Here is a 13,276-nt window from a genome sequence, read left to right as displayed (position 1 = left end):
TCCTTCATCAGTCTTGTCCAGTAATGGGCTGTGGCGAGGGGTGAGCAGTCTGTTGGTGCAAATGTCCTGCCCTTGGTCCAGACTGACCAGAGTCTATCAGGTTTTAGGTCAGTTCCTATCTATGGCTAGGAAAGGGTGGCACGGTGGCGCAGCGATAGAGTTGCTGCCTTACAGCGGTAGAGATTGGTAGAGATATGGGTTTGATCGTGACCTCGGGTGCTGTCTACGTAGTTTGTGTGCACAGCGCCTTCACCGGAACAAATGAACAAACACACCGACTTATCGCCTGGGGAGAGGATTCTAAACCCACACTGGGTCCCCCTTCGCCCTGTCACACCGGGTCCCCATTGATTCCCCTCCCGCCCCCATCCACAGCGAGGCCCCACCACCGCCACTGAGTCTCGGACAGGCCATGTGGCTTCACAGCAGTGAGTCCCCTGGGAGGCCTGGCTGTGGGGCGAGTCGGACCTACCGGGGCGCGCTGTGGTCACCGGTCGTCATTCCGGTTGTTCAGCGGGCGGATTGGGCCCGCGTGGCCCCCCCGGGACACTCCATCCGCTACCCCTCCCTCACAGAGAGAGAGTGCTTGAAGTTGGATCGCCAGCACCATTTAGGAAGCGTCCACATGAACACTTTAACCACTTTGCATTGAGCGCTCTGGACCAAGTGCAATGGAAAGCAATGGAATTATGGAATTCCCATGTGTGGCTCTATGAATGTTTGAACTGTCTAGTAAAGGAAGTGGGGCGTGGAAGCCTGCTGTTTCTGTATGATTCTGAGCAAGTGTCGGCATTGAAGAGCACAATATATAGTCTGAAGTCCGATGAAAGGTCCCGACCCGAAACGACCCACTGAGTTACTCCAGCACTTTGTGTCTTTTTTTTGAAAATGTCCTTGTTTCTGCACATGTTTATTTAGTGCTGCAGTGATCACTTTGACCTACCTAGATGGTCACTATATATTTGTTCTGGCATTCCTGCTACATATCTCTTTCACCAGCACTGGTATATCTTCTAGAGCATCTTGCTGCTGTCCTTCCTTCCCCAGCCTCTCTTAATTTGGGACATTTTACTTCAAAAGTAAACTTTTCAAAAAAATTATATATAAGAAACACAAAGCAGTACACTGCATCTTTTACTTTCATGGCGTTGTTAAGTCTATACCTTTGCAGTATTGACAAGACTATAATTAATTAATCTGCCAACACTGCACATCTTTGGAAACTGACATGGTTGCAGGGAGAATGTGTGCTCGCACACTGCAGTGAATCCTAACATGTTAATTGCTGGTAGATCCTCACACACGCACCCCTGGCTCGTGTTGAGCTTTCTCGGCTGCACTACCTGCTTGGACCCAACCTCGCAACAATGTTAAGTTGTGCTCAACCTTTCCCCAAGCCCAGTCCAAGTGATTTAGAGCATCTGGGCCAACAAATGTAGTTGGAAAGCAGACCTCCCAGAACATGACTTCAGAATTAAGGGACAGAAGTTTAGGGGTAACATGAGGGGGAACCTCTTTACTCAGAGAGTGGTAGCTGTGTGGAATGAGCTTCCAGTGGAAGTGGTGGAGGCAGGTTCGATTTTATCATTTAAAAATAAATTGGATAGGTATATGGATGAGAAAGAAATGGAGGGTTATGGTCTGAGTGCAGGTAAAAGGTAAATGGGACTAGGGTAGAATAAGTGTTCGTGACGGCCTTGTAGGGCCGAGATGGCCTGTTTCCGTGCTGTAATTGTTATATGGTTATATGGGTCCATTGTTGCCCAGCTAACACCACAGATCAATTCCTAGTGGATCTCAAGATGTGGATTACTGTGTGCAGCTTTCCACAGGGAATGAACCTCGATCTTGGAAATGGCTAGGTGTGGTGTGAGGTGGGGAATACCAGAGGGTGGACTCCTGTGGAGGTAGTTCATTGGTCAGTTGACCATCGGGCTCACATGCGGGGAGAAAATTACGAAAACTGACACCAAAATAAATGTTGCAATGCCTGAAGATGGGTCCCGACCTGAAATGACACGTATCCATTTTCTCCAGAGATGCTGCCTGACCAGCTGAGTTACTCCAGTACTCCGTGTCAATCTTTACCAAAATAAATGGTGGTGGCTTACGATAGTTTAAGTTCTAGAAACATAGAAAATAGGTGCAGGAGGAGGCCATTCGGCCCTTCGAGCCAGCACCCCCATTCATTGTGATCATGGCTGATCGTCCCCAATCAATAACCTATGCCTGCCTTCTCCCCATATCCCTTGATTCCACTAGCCCCTAGAGCTCTATCTAACCCTCTTAAATCCATCCAGTGATTTGGCCTCCACTGCTATCTGTGGCAGGGAATTCCACAAATTCACAACTCTCTGGGTGAAAAAGTTTTTGCTTACCTCAGTCTTAAATGGCCTCCTCTTTATTCTAAGTCTGTGGCCCCTGGTTCTGGACTCGCCCAACATTGGGAACATTTTTCCTGCATCTAGCTTGTCCAGTCCTTTTATAATTTTATATGTTTCCATAAGATCCCTCCTCATCCTTCTAAACTCCAGTGAATACAAGCCTAATCTTTCCAATTTTTCCTCATAAGACAGTCCCGCCATCCCAGGGATCAATCTCATGAACCTACGCGGCACTGCCTCAATCACAAGGATGTCCTTCCTCAAATTAGCGTTTGAAGTGTTTGTTTCATGATCTGCAATAAGTAAGTTACCACAGGATTAAATATGGCTTTTGGTAATATTAGGCTCTATTAATACGATCTGTTAATCCACACCTCAATTGAATCAATCAGGCCTACCAGGATGGCATAGCGGAATGCAGGCTTGTGCAATGCTTCACTGGAACTGAGCTGCCCAAAATGGATTGAAAAGGTTATGGTTTGCAATATTACCCAAGAGTGTGGAAGTAACCCCAAGATCTTTTAAAGAGAAACTAAATGGGATTTTGGTGCTGGGCTGTATTGATTGCAATGAACTGTCTATCACCTAGGCTGGCACAAGAAGGCTTGGTGTAAGAGAGAGACACATTCTGATTGTGGAACTCTGACCTGATCTGTTTCCAAATGTGGTCATTACAGCGCAAAGGAGCAGACAGAATAGTAATTGGAGACATGGTCTGACAACAGAATTGAAAATAGCTTTGCATCCCTTGGTGCTCAGTTTTCACTAGGACATAAGAATAGTCATTATGAAATACAATGGATTTATATATAGACTTTTAGAAGCCGACAGTTTTGGGGGTCGATAAGCACAGAAACTGGCCCTTCTGCTTGATGGCCATTTTCTCATTTTATTCACGAAAAGCAAGCAATTGGAAAAAAGTTAGTTTCTCCCCGAAAGGTAACTTAGAAAACGTCAACGTCGAGAGGAGGAATAACGACAAGGATTTCAATCATGCCCCCGCAGAGATGTGGGCAGGATGTCAATTCCATGCTGCCAGTCATTTTAATGATCTTTGAACCAAGGTTCCTGCCCCAATACTGCACATCTCAGCAGGAGGGCCAGTATTACATAGAACATGGAACAGTACAGCACAGCAATAGTCACAAAAACCTGGAGTAACTCAGCGGGACAGGCAGCATCTCTGGAGAGAAGGAATGAGTGACGTTTCGGGTTGAAACCCTTCTTCAGACTGGTTAGGGATAAGGGAAACGGGAGACGAGAAGCAATAGTTACTTCAGCCCACAATGTCTAGGTCGCACATGATGGCCACTTAATCTAATCCCTTCTGCCTGCATGAGCTCCAAATCCCACTATTCCCTGCATACTCATATGTCTGTATAAAAGCCTCGTAAATGCCACTTTTGTATCTCCTTTCAGCACCATCCCTGGCACCTACCGCTCCGTAAAAAAGCGCCCCACATGTCTACTTTAAACTATCCCTCTCTGACCTTGTAGTTAATCCCTCTATTATTTGACACTAAAGTTCTAAAGTATTATTTGATAAAAAGTTCTGACTGTCTCCTTGTCTATGCCTCTGTCCATTGTGGGATTCTCTGCCTCAGAGGGCGGTAGAGGCAGGTTCTCTGGATGCTTTCAAGAGAGAGCTAGATAGGGCACTTAAAAATAGCGGAGTCAGGGGATATGGGGAGAAGGCAGGAACGGGGTACTGATTGGGGATGATCAGCCATTATCACATTGAATGGTGGTGCTGACTCGAAGGGCCGAATGGCCTACTCCTGCATCTATTGTCTATTGTTAGCAACTTACGTTAGTTAACGTTAGCCAGTGTTGGGAGGTGCATCGTAGCTTCAGTCTAAACCTAACTTGGGAACCAATGAAAGATGATGGGGAAAAAAATGAACTTGGCTGCTGGATTCACGGCCTTGTTGGCAGAGGTGGATGGTTTAATTTAGTTTATTATCACAGTTACTGAGGCACCCTGGAAAGCTTTTGTGTTGCGTGCTATCCAGTCAACGAAAAGACTAAAGATGATTGTAATCAAACTGTCCACAGCATACAGATGCAGAATCAAGGGTATAACGTTTAGTGCAAGAGAAATTCCGATTAAAGATAGTTTGAAGGTCTCCAGTGTGGTAGATGGGAGGTCTGGGCCGCTCTCTAGTTGGTGAGAGGATGGTTCAGTTGCCTTATAACAGCTTGAAGAAAATAGTTCTGTTTCTCCAGAAATACAGTCAGAAGGCATTGGAACCACATAGCCCTGAATGTAGCAAAGAGGGCAGAAAATGCCGGGTAAACTCAGCAGGTCAGGCAGCATCTGCAAAAAAAAGGGAAACAGTTAATGTTTCAAGTCCGAGACCCTTCTTCAGATGCAGTTTTCCAGCATTTTCTGTTCTTAATTTAGAGTTCTAGCATCAGCAGTATTTTGCCACTGAGTGCTACTCAAAGGATGTTTCCCTATTGAACTTATGTTGATTAGTGGCTTGTAGTCACTGATCATGTGCAATTTTCTTCAAAAGAAAAGTGTGCACGTCCCATTTCTTCAGTTTTTCTTTGATTTTCATGCACTTGTTAAGGCAACCATGGGGTTCTTTCTTGCAATAACTGAGACATGGAACATCAGGGAAGGAATATTATGTTTGAACTGTGTACAAAAAGCTGCAACACCAGTGGTTTTGGTCGGCATATTACAGGAAGTATAGGAAAGAACTGCAGATGCCGGTTGAAAGGTAGACAAAATGCTGGAGTAACAGCGGGACAGGCAACATCTCTGGATAGAAGGAATGGGTGACTTTTCGGGTTGAGACCCTTCTTCAGACTGATGTCAGGGGAGTGGGCGGGACAGAGATAGAATGTAGTCGGAGACATTAAGACTGGTGGGAGAACTGGGAAGGGGAGGGGATGGAGAGAGAGGACTATTTGAAGTTAGAGAAGTCAATGTTCATACCACTGGGTTGTAGGCTACCCAAGCGAAATATGAGGTGCTGTTCCTCCAATTTGGGCTGGGCCTCACTCTGACAATGGAGGAGGCCCAGGACAGAAAGGTCCGATTGAGAATGGGAGGGGGAGGGGGGGGGGGGGGGGGGGGGGGGGGGGGGGGGGGGGGGGGGGGGGGGGGGGGGTTTAAAGTGCTGAGCAACTGGGAAGTATATGTTTGCAGTGAGAAACAATGAGAATAATGACTGGTTTGGAGTATTTTTCCTGTGGGACTAGAGCAGGAAATGATTGGCAAGCTGATGGAAAAAGAGATACAGTCATCCAATCCTGTAGTGAACCTGCAGATGGTTTTTGCATGTGCGGTTTCCAGAATCAGGGGCCAGTCAAAATGTCACAGACAGAGGTGACCATTTTTCACCGAATTACTGCAAATCCCAGCGCGTTGCAAACACACCTCACTAGCGACCTGATCATTCCTGCAATGTGCTGACCAAAACTGTGTGCTTTCCTCTTGCTCTTGAAACACATGCAGAACCGAGGGTGACAAATCTACGAGCCCCTTTGAATCAGTTGCTCAATCTACTGGGGAGATGCCACCTCCTGAACAAGGCAAGGACAGAGTTTGGGATGAGGTCCCAAGTCATCACTGCCGACCTGCGGAATTATCTGACATCTGAAAGAGGAGATAAGTAGTGCAATGAAATCTGACCAGAAATCAAATCTACACAATTAGATTTGAAGTTCAAGATGTGCAGTCAATAGCTGAGCTTCTTGGCATTGTCCGTTCACCAGTAAAAAGGCAGTAGTGATTTGAATGCACATTTCCACCCTGAACAGCACTCAGCTAAACAACCCACCTGAATACAAAACGCTGCAGTGACTGCGGAATTACTGAGCTGGGAAACCAAACTGAAGCTGACTCCCTCTTTCTCCCTTACCAATTAATAACGTCCAAGTCCATTCACGTTGCAGCACACCTCCGGAGAGTTCAAGGTTTGCCTTATGAAGTGGAGATTATATTAAAAATACTCCTTATACTATTTTATGTTTCGACCCTGCCTCCACCTTCCTCCCCACACCCCTCTCTCCTCCTGCTGCAGTTGCTCCTTTGGGCATCTAGATCTGGAATTTCTTCCGTGACCAGTTCTACCTCTTGACTTCCCATCTCTATGTCTTCAAATTAATTTTTGGACATACCTATCCAAGGGGACTGCGGAAACTCAGTCACTGAGCATACTCAAAACGGGGATTGATGGAATTTTCCACTTGAAGTTGGTCAAGGGATTCTGGGGCTAGCGTAGGGTAGTGATGTTGAAGTAAAAGATCAGCAATGTTCTTATTGATTCACAGAGCAGGTTGGTGCCAAACAGCATTGCCTTGCTACTACTTGTTTATCTTTTCTTTGACTTCCAATCTCATCTATATTGAAGATAGACACACAATGCTGGACTAACTCAGTGGGTCAGGCAGCATCTCTGGCGAGAATGGATAGGTGACGTTTTGGGTTGGGACTTCTTCAGATTCATCTATATTGAGTTTAGAATTTAGAGATACAGCATGGAAGCAGGTACACCAAGTCCACACTGACCATCGATCAGGGGGCTAGTGGAGTCAAGGGATATGGGGAGAAGACATGACATGAGAATTAAGGGACTGAAGTTTAGGGGTAACATGAGGGGGAACTTCTTTACTCAGAGAGTGGTAGCTGTGTGCAATGAGCTTCCAGTGAAGGTGGTGGAGGCAGGTTCGTTTTTATCATTTAAAAATAAATTGGATAGTTATATGGATGGGAAGGGAATGGAGGGTTATGGTCTGAGCGCAGGTATATGGGACTAGGGGGATTATGTGTTCGGCACGGACTAGAAGGGTCGAGATGGCCTGTTTCCGTGCTGTAATTGTTATATGGTTATATGGTAAGTGTTCGACATGGACTAGAAGGGCAGAGATGGCCTGTTTCCGTGCTGTAATTGTTATATTTGTTATATGGTGAGAAGGCAGGCATGGGTTATTGATAGGGGACGATCAGCCATGATCACAATGAATGGCGGTGCTGGCTCGAAGGGCCGAATGGCCTCCTCCTGCACCTATTTTCTATGATCACCCATTCACACAAGTTCTATGTTGTTCCACTTTTGTATCCATTCCCTGCACACTAGGGTCAACTTACAGAAGCCAATTAGCCTACAAACCCACACATCTTTGCAATGTCTTGGCCTCTGCTTTCTCTTTGAAGTGTAATGGAAAAGGGAACAAATAAATGCAATGTACGCCTGCTTCTGAAAATTTTCAACCATAAACCTACTGAGAGCTACCCAATTCTGAAAGAGAGAAAGGGTTGCACTTATATAGCACGTCTGACAACCTCAACAAAGGTTGAGGTTTTGAGCTACTGTTACAATACAGAATATGCTGCAGGCAAACTGCGCATAGCAAACACCCACAAACAAACTGAAATGAACTAAATTATTTTTAGTTTTAATGATGTCAAGACATTAACCTGACCTGCACACTCGTGGTAGCTTCCCTCCTCTTTAAAGCGGTGTCACTGCGACTCACATGTTCCTGAAATTGCAGTGGGGTTTAATGCCCTATCTGTGAATTGACAACTTAGACACTGGAGCATCATCCCTAATTTCAGTGCTCAAGTCTGTGGAGTGGGACTTGACTCCCAACCTCTGACTCGGAGGACGAGCCATGAACTGGTGTTACAACTGAAGAAGTGTTCACTCCTGAAGGGAGAGGAAATGCTGAATGATGTTGTCACAGGAGGAGCAGACGGACATCCTCTCAGTATCTACTATTTAAAGCCTCCTCAGAATCTTATATTTCTCAGTAAAAGCAACCTTCACTCTGCCAAACTCCAATGAGTACAAGCCCAACCTGTTCAGCATTTTTCATAAGGCTTCCCTTCATTTCAGGAATTAACCAGATGATCGCAGCAGTAAAGTTGCTACCTTACAGCACCAGAAACCCTGGTTCGATCTTGACCTTGGGTGCTGTCTGTACAGTGTTTGTACGCTCTCCCTGTGAACGAGTGGGTTTTCTCCTGGTGCACCGGTTACCTCCCACATTCCAAAGACGTGCAGGTGTGTAGGTTCATTGGCTTCTGTATATTGTCCCGAGTGTGTTTCTCACTCCAGAATAAGGACAAAAGATCAAAATATGGGACAAATTCCCAACGGCAACACGTTGACCGATTCGGCCGTGGCTGGTTGAATGATGAGTTGGTCCGGGTGCTGAACTGCACACAAAGCCCACCCCGCACGGCGGGCCAGCTGAGGTGTTTGGCCGCGTGACATCGCGCGCAAAGTCCGGCGCCCCATTCAACTCCTGAACCGATGATCGGCCGTGAGAAGGAGGGGTGGTGGTGTCGGTGGTAAGCGAAGGTCCGAAGGTTGGACAGCTGGCCGGGCTGCCGACCGACGGTGCCACGTATGAGGTGCTGCTGCTGCACTCCATAGGCTGCACTACGTCGGGACGGGTGAGGCAGGGCCGGACACGGTGCTCCGACCCAACAGTCCCCTTGACCCGAGTAGTGGCAGGAGAACATGGGACAAACCAATTTAAACCGTATGGGACAAACCAATTTAACCAATATAAAGGATGTCCCGGCCAGTACGGGACAGTTGGCAAGCCTACTCTAGTCGTTGGCTCGCAGGTAAGGCCATCTGGCAATTGGCCGCCCTCCGGCCAACATCTGGTGAGGTGGGATGAGACTCTGGCCCTGGCGGCTCCAGCCACCCGGCCGAGCTTGTGGCGGACGCCCGTCCCTTGTCCAACGACAAAGCTCCAGTTCTGGCCTCCTAATTTGACGATGGACATTCTTGCTATTGAGGGAGTGCAGCATAGGTTCACCAGGTTAATTACCTGGATGGCGGGACTGACATACATTGAAAGAATGGGTCGACTGGGCTTGTATTCGCTGCAATTTAGAAGGATGAGGGATCTTATAGAAACATCTAAACTTCTTAAGGGATTGGACAGGCTAGATGCAGGAAACATGTTCCCCATATTGGGAGAATCCAGAACCAGGGACCACACACACAGTTTAAGAATAAGGGGTCGGCCATTTAGGACTGAGATGAGGAGAAACCTTTCCACCCAGAGAATTGTGAATCAGTGGGATTCTCTGCCGCATCAAGCAAGAGTGTATCTGTGGGATTCTCTGCCGCACCGAGCATGTTTTCAAGATTTAGCTCTTAGGGCTAATGGAATCAAGGGATATGGGGAAAGAGCAGGAACAGGGTACTGATTTTGGATGATCTGTCATGATCATATTGAATGGCGGTGCTGGCTCGAAGAGCTGAATGGCCTACTCCTACACCTATTTTCTATGTTTCTCCCTCTCTCTCTCTCTCCCTCTGGAAGTTTTATCAATAGTTTATTCTCAGGAGTACCAAGGGGCAGCGAAAAGCATTTTTATTGCAGGCTATCCAGTCAGCGGAAAGACTATGCATGATTGCAATCGAGCTGTCCACAGTGTACAGATACAGGATAAAGGGAATAACTTTTAGTGCAAGTTGAAGTCCGATTAAAGATAGTTCGTGGGCCTCCAATAAGGTAGATGGGAGGTCAGGACCGCTCTCTAGTTGGTGAGAGGATGGTTCAGTTCCTGATAACAGCCGGGAAGAAACTGTCCCGGAATCTGGAGGTGTGCGTTTTTACACTTCTGTACCTCTTGCTCGGTGTGTGCGTGATGGTCTGAGCTGTGTCCACAACTCTCTGGGTGGAGATGGAGGCGATGGAAGGGAGAGATGGGAGGGAGAGATGGTGGGAGAGAGGGAGGGAGGGAGAGAAGGTGGGAGAGAGGAAGGTAGAGAGAGAGAGGGAGAGGGAGGTGGAAGAGAGGAAAGGAGAGATAGAGGGGGTGAGAAGGTGGGAGAGAGGGAGGGAGAGAGAGGGGGAGAGGTGGGAGAGAATGGGGAGAGGGAGAGAAGGTGGGAGAGAGAGAGGGAGAGAAGGTGGGAAAGGGGGAGGGAGCGAGGGCGAGACTATTGGTCAGTATTGACCATTGAATGGAGTTCGGGAAGTCTGGAATTTTTCTTCCCGGACTCATAGATGCTCCAGAGGCGAGAGAGTTGGAAATGCCGGTCGGATTGCAGTGTTCCCAATGGTCCAGGATCTCTTATTCCCCCCCGTCTCTCCCTCTCTCTCTAATCCCAGCGGCCAAGACCCGAAAACGTGCGACTCAAAAACTGGGAGAGAATCTCAGGAGGGGACAGAGGGGCGACGAGAGGGGAAGAGGGTGTACGTTTCTACACGCAGGTCCGACTTACCGGAGAGATGTTTGCGTCCGGATACATCTCCGGGATGGATGCGCGCCTGGACTCCCAATCCTAGCACCGACACCTCGATCCCGACTGTTCCCAGCCAGGTTTTCAAGTTGGGGCAATCTCCGGTGAACGTGGATCTGCCGCAAATCTCTGCGCACGACCGCCGCAGCTCGAAGAAACTCATTCCATCCGGCATTCGATCCAGGAGCTCCAGGATCTTCTCACGAACCCCCCCTGGATTCTCCAAGACTTCCCCCCGACCCGGATCTGGAGGCGACGAGGATTGAGGGCCTTTGGAGAAAGGAGATTGTTGCAGAGACTTAGAAAGTGGGCGTAAAACTTCAAAGGTTTCAAATGGGGACGTGGAGTGTCGTGGAGCGGAGGGAACTGGGATCGCAGGTACACAATTCCCTGTAAGTGGCGCCACGGAAAACATTTTATCGGCATGAATCGCAGCACGGTTCAAGTACAGCTCCACCTAACACCAACCGCAAGAATTCCCCCGTTCACACACTAGTTTAGTTCAGAGATCCAGCGCGGAAACAGGCCCTTCGGCCCACCGAGTCTGTGCCGACCAGCGATCCCCGCACACTAACACATTCCTACACACACACACACACACACACACACACACTAGGGGACAATTTACAATTGTACACCAAAGCCAATTGACATACAAACCTTTTTGGAGTGTGGGAGGAAACCGAAGCGCCCAGAGAAAACCTACGCAGGTCACGGGGAAAACGTGCAGACTCCGTACAGACAGCACCCGTGGTCGGGATCGAACCCGGGTCTCTGGTGATGTGAGGCAGCAACATTACCACTGGGCCACAGGTTTGGAGGGAGATGGGCCAAACGCGGGCAGGTAGGACTAGTGTAAATGGGGCATATTGGCCGGTGTGGGCAAGTTGGTCCTAAGTACCTGTTTCCACCTTGTTTTACTCTATTTGAATGGTACAAATCTAATTCTAAATCTAAATCTACGCACCTTTTTGTACTGTTGAGGCCTTCTCTCTCCAGCCCTCCAGGCTTTCTTGCGGCAAATTTGTCCGAGTTGATAGATTTCTGGGTCCGTTTAGATTCAGGCTCGTTCCTGGCCTAGATTGTAGGTTGAAATCACCTCTCCAGCCCTCTCTCACTCCTCCCTCCCCCCCTCTCCTCCCTCCGGCTGCACCCTGTTGCACGGCCTGGCTGTAGGTCAAAGTCTTCTGCTTGGGGTCTGTGACGTTGGCCCCATTTGAAGACTGGGGAGCTAGGCCGGGATTCAGGGCCTGCGGCCTGGTCCGCAGCCTGGGCCACCCTACGATCTGGCCTGAGGGAGAGCCTAACGTTGGGGGAGCCTCACTCACGCCCCCGGGGGCTGCAGGAAAGCGGGGTGGATGGCAGGCCGCAAAGCTGGCCCGAGTGTAGGCCTCGGGAGCCCCGAACGAGAGGGGAGGATGACGGGGTGGGACTAGGCCAGCCCAGGAAGGCTGATGGAGGAGACTAGGCCCCAGGAAGGCTAGGAGATACTGAGGGAGGATTGCAGGCAGGGTAGGCCGTGGCTTCTGGCTTCGACTAGGCCCGGAGTAGGCCGGGGAGCCTGCAACACTAGCCCGGAGCCTCGGGGAGGGGTGTTCGCACAAATGCACAGTTCCGTCCATATCCTCGAGCAGGGAGTTCAGGGAATGGTAACCGCAGGCAAACGGGTCGAAGTGGCAGCCGTGGAAGTTGAGGAACTGGGCCTGGAGTTCGTCGAGCGGGACTCCATCAGGATGGGAGTAGAGGAGGAGGAGAACCTCGATCTTCAGTCTTTCCGCACTCTCCATGGTCTGTGGGGAGAGAGAGAAGGGGAGACAGAAATAGTGGGATTAAGAAAGAGATGAAGTGAGTCCACGCCAACCAGCGATCGCCCGTTCACGCACTAGTTTAGTTTGGAGATACAGCGCGGAAACAGGCCCTTCGGCCCACCGAGTCCGTGCCGACCAGCGATCGCCCGTTCACGCACTAGTTCTATGTTTTACCACTTTCTAAATCAAAGAGTGGACTCGTATACTTTGAGTCCTTGAAAAGCGCTATACAAATAAAATGTATTATTATTATTATTATTATTATTACATCCACCCCCCCTCCCACCCTCCACAACATTGCGGCTCGGCAACATTACCCACCGGCAAGTAGCTCTCTGTTTGGTTCTGTCTCTCTCTGTTTCTCTCTTTTCTCTCTCTCACTTTCTCCCCTCTCTCCCCCTTTCTCTCTCTCTCACACAGTCTCTGTCTCCCTCTCACTTTCTCTCTCTCTCTCTCTCTCTTTCTCTCTCTCTCTCTCTCTTCCTCTCTCTCTTTCTCTCTCCTTCTTTCTCTCCCCCTCTCTCACTCTCTGCCTCTCTCTCCCTCTGTCTCTGTATTTCTCTTTCTCTCTGGCGTTCTCACTCTGTTTCCTTCTTTCACTTTCGTTTCCTCTTCAAAACAGCTGCTTACAATTTCCTGGAGAGGGAGGAGAGAGCAAGAGAGAGAGAGAGAGAGAGAGAGAGAGAGGGGGGAGGGGGAAGAGATCACCTGTTCACTTTCTAAATTGTAGAGTGGACTCGTACCCCCACCCTCCACAACAGTGCGGCTCGGCCTCCCCCACCCACCGTCCTGTCACTCTGTTTGGTTCTGTCCCTTTCTCTCTCTCTCTCGCTTTCTCTATCTCTCTCTCTCT

General features: G+C 48.8%; 1 protein-coding gene and 1 long non-coding RNA gene across 2 annotated transcripts in view; one reads left to right on the top strand and one right to left on the bottom strand.

Annotated features, from left to right (window-relative positions):
• The window catches only part of LOC129710746 (uncharacterized), an 89,887-nt gene that overhangs the window by 58,872 nt on the left and 17,739 nt on the right, over positions 1-13,276 (top strand). The gene's annotated exons all lie outside the window — the stretch shown is intronic.
• Positions 3,216-12,811, bottom strand: LOC129710744 (uncharacterized). The gene is made up of 4 exons (XM_055657957.1): positions 12,745-12,811; positions 11,583-12,405; positions 10,598-10,885; positions 3,216-4,701 (listed from the first exon to the last, which is right to left on the bottom strand). Exons 2-4 carry the CDS (start codon positions 12,400-12,402, stop codon positions 4,691-4,693), a joined length of 1,119 nt encoding a protein of 372 aa, XP_055513932.1. The 5' UTR covers positions 12,403-12,405; positions 12,745-12,811; the 3' UTR covers positions 3,216-4,690.

The sequence above is a fragment of the Leucoraja erinacea genome, chromosome 28 (genome assembly GCF_028641065.1).
Source record: "Leucoraja erinacea ecotype New England chromosome 28, Leri_hhj_1, whole genome shotgun sequence".
Lineage (NCBI taxonomy): Eukaryota > Metazoa > Chordata > Chondrichthyes > Rajiformes > Rajidae > Leucoraja > Leucoraja erinaceus.
The sequence above is the reverse complement of the archived record's forward strand: the minus strand, read 5'-3'. Positions and strand labels throughout refer to the sequence as shown.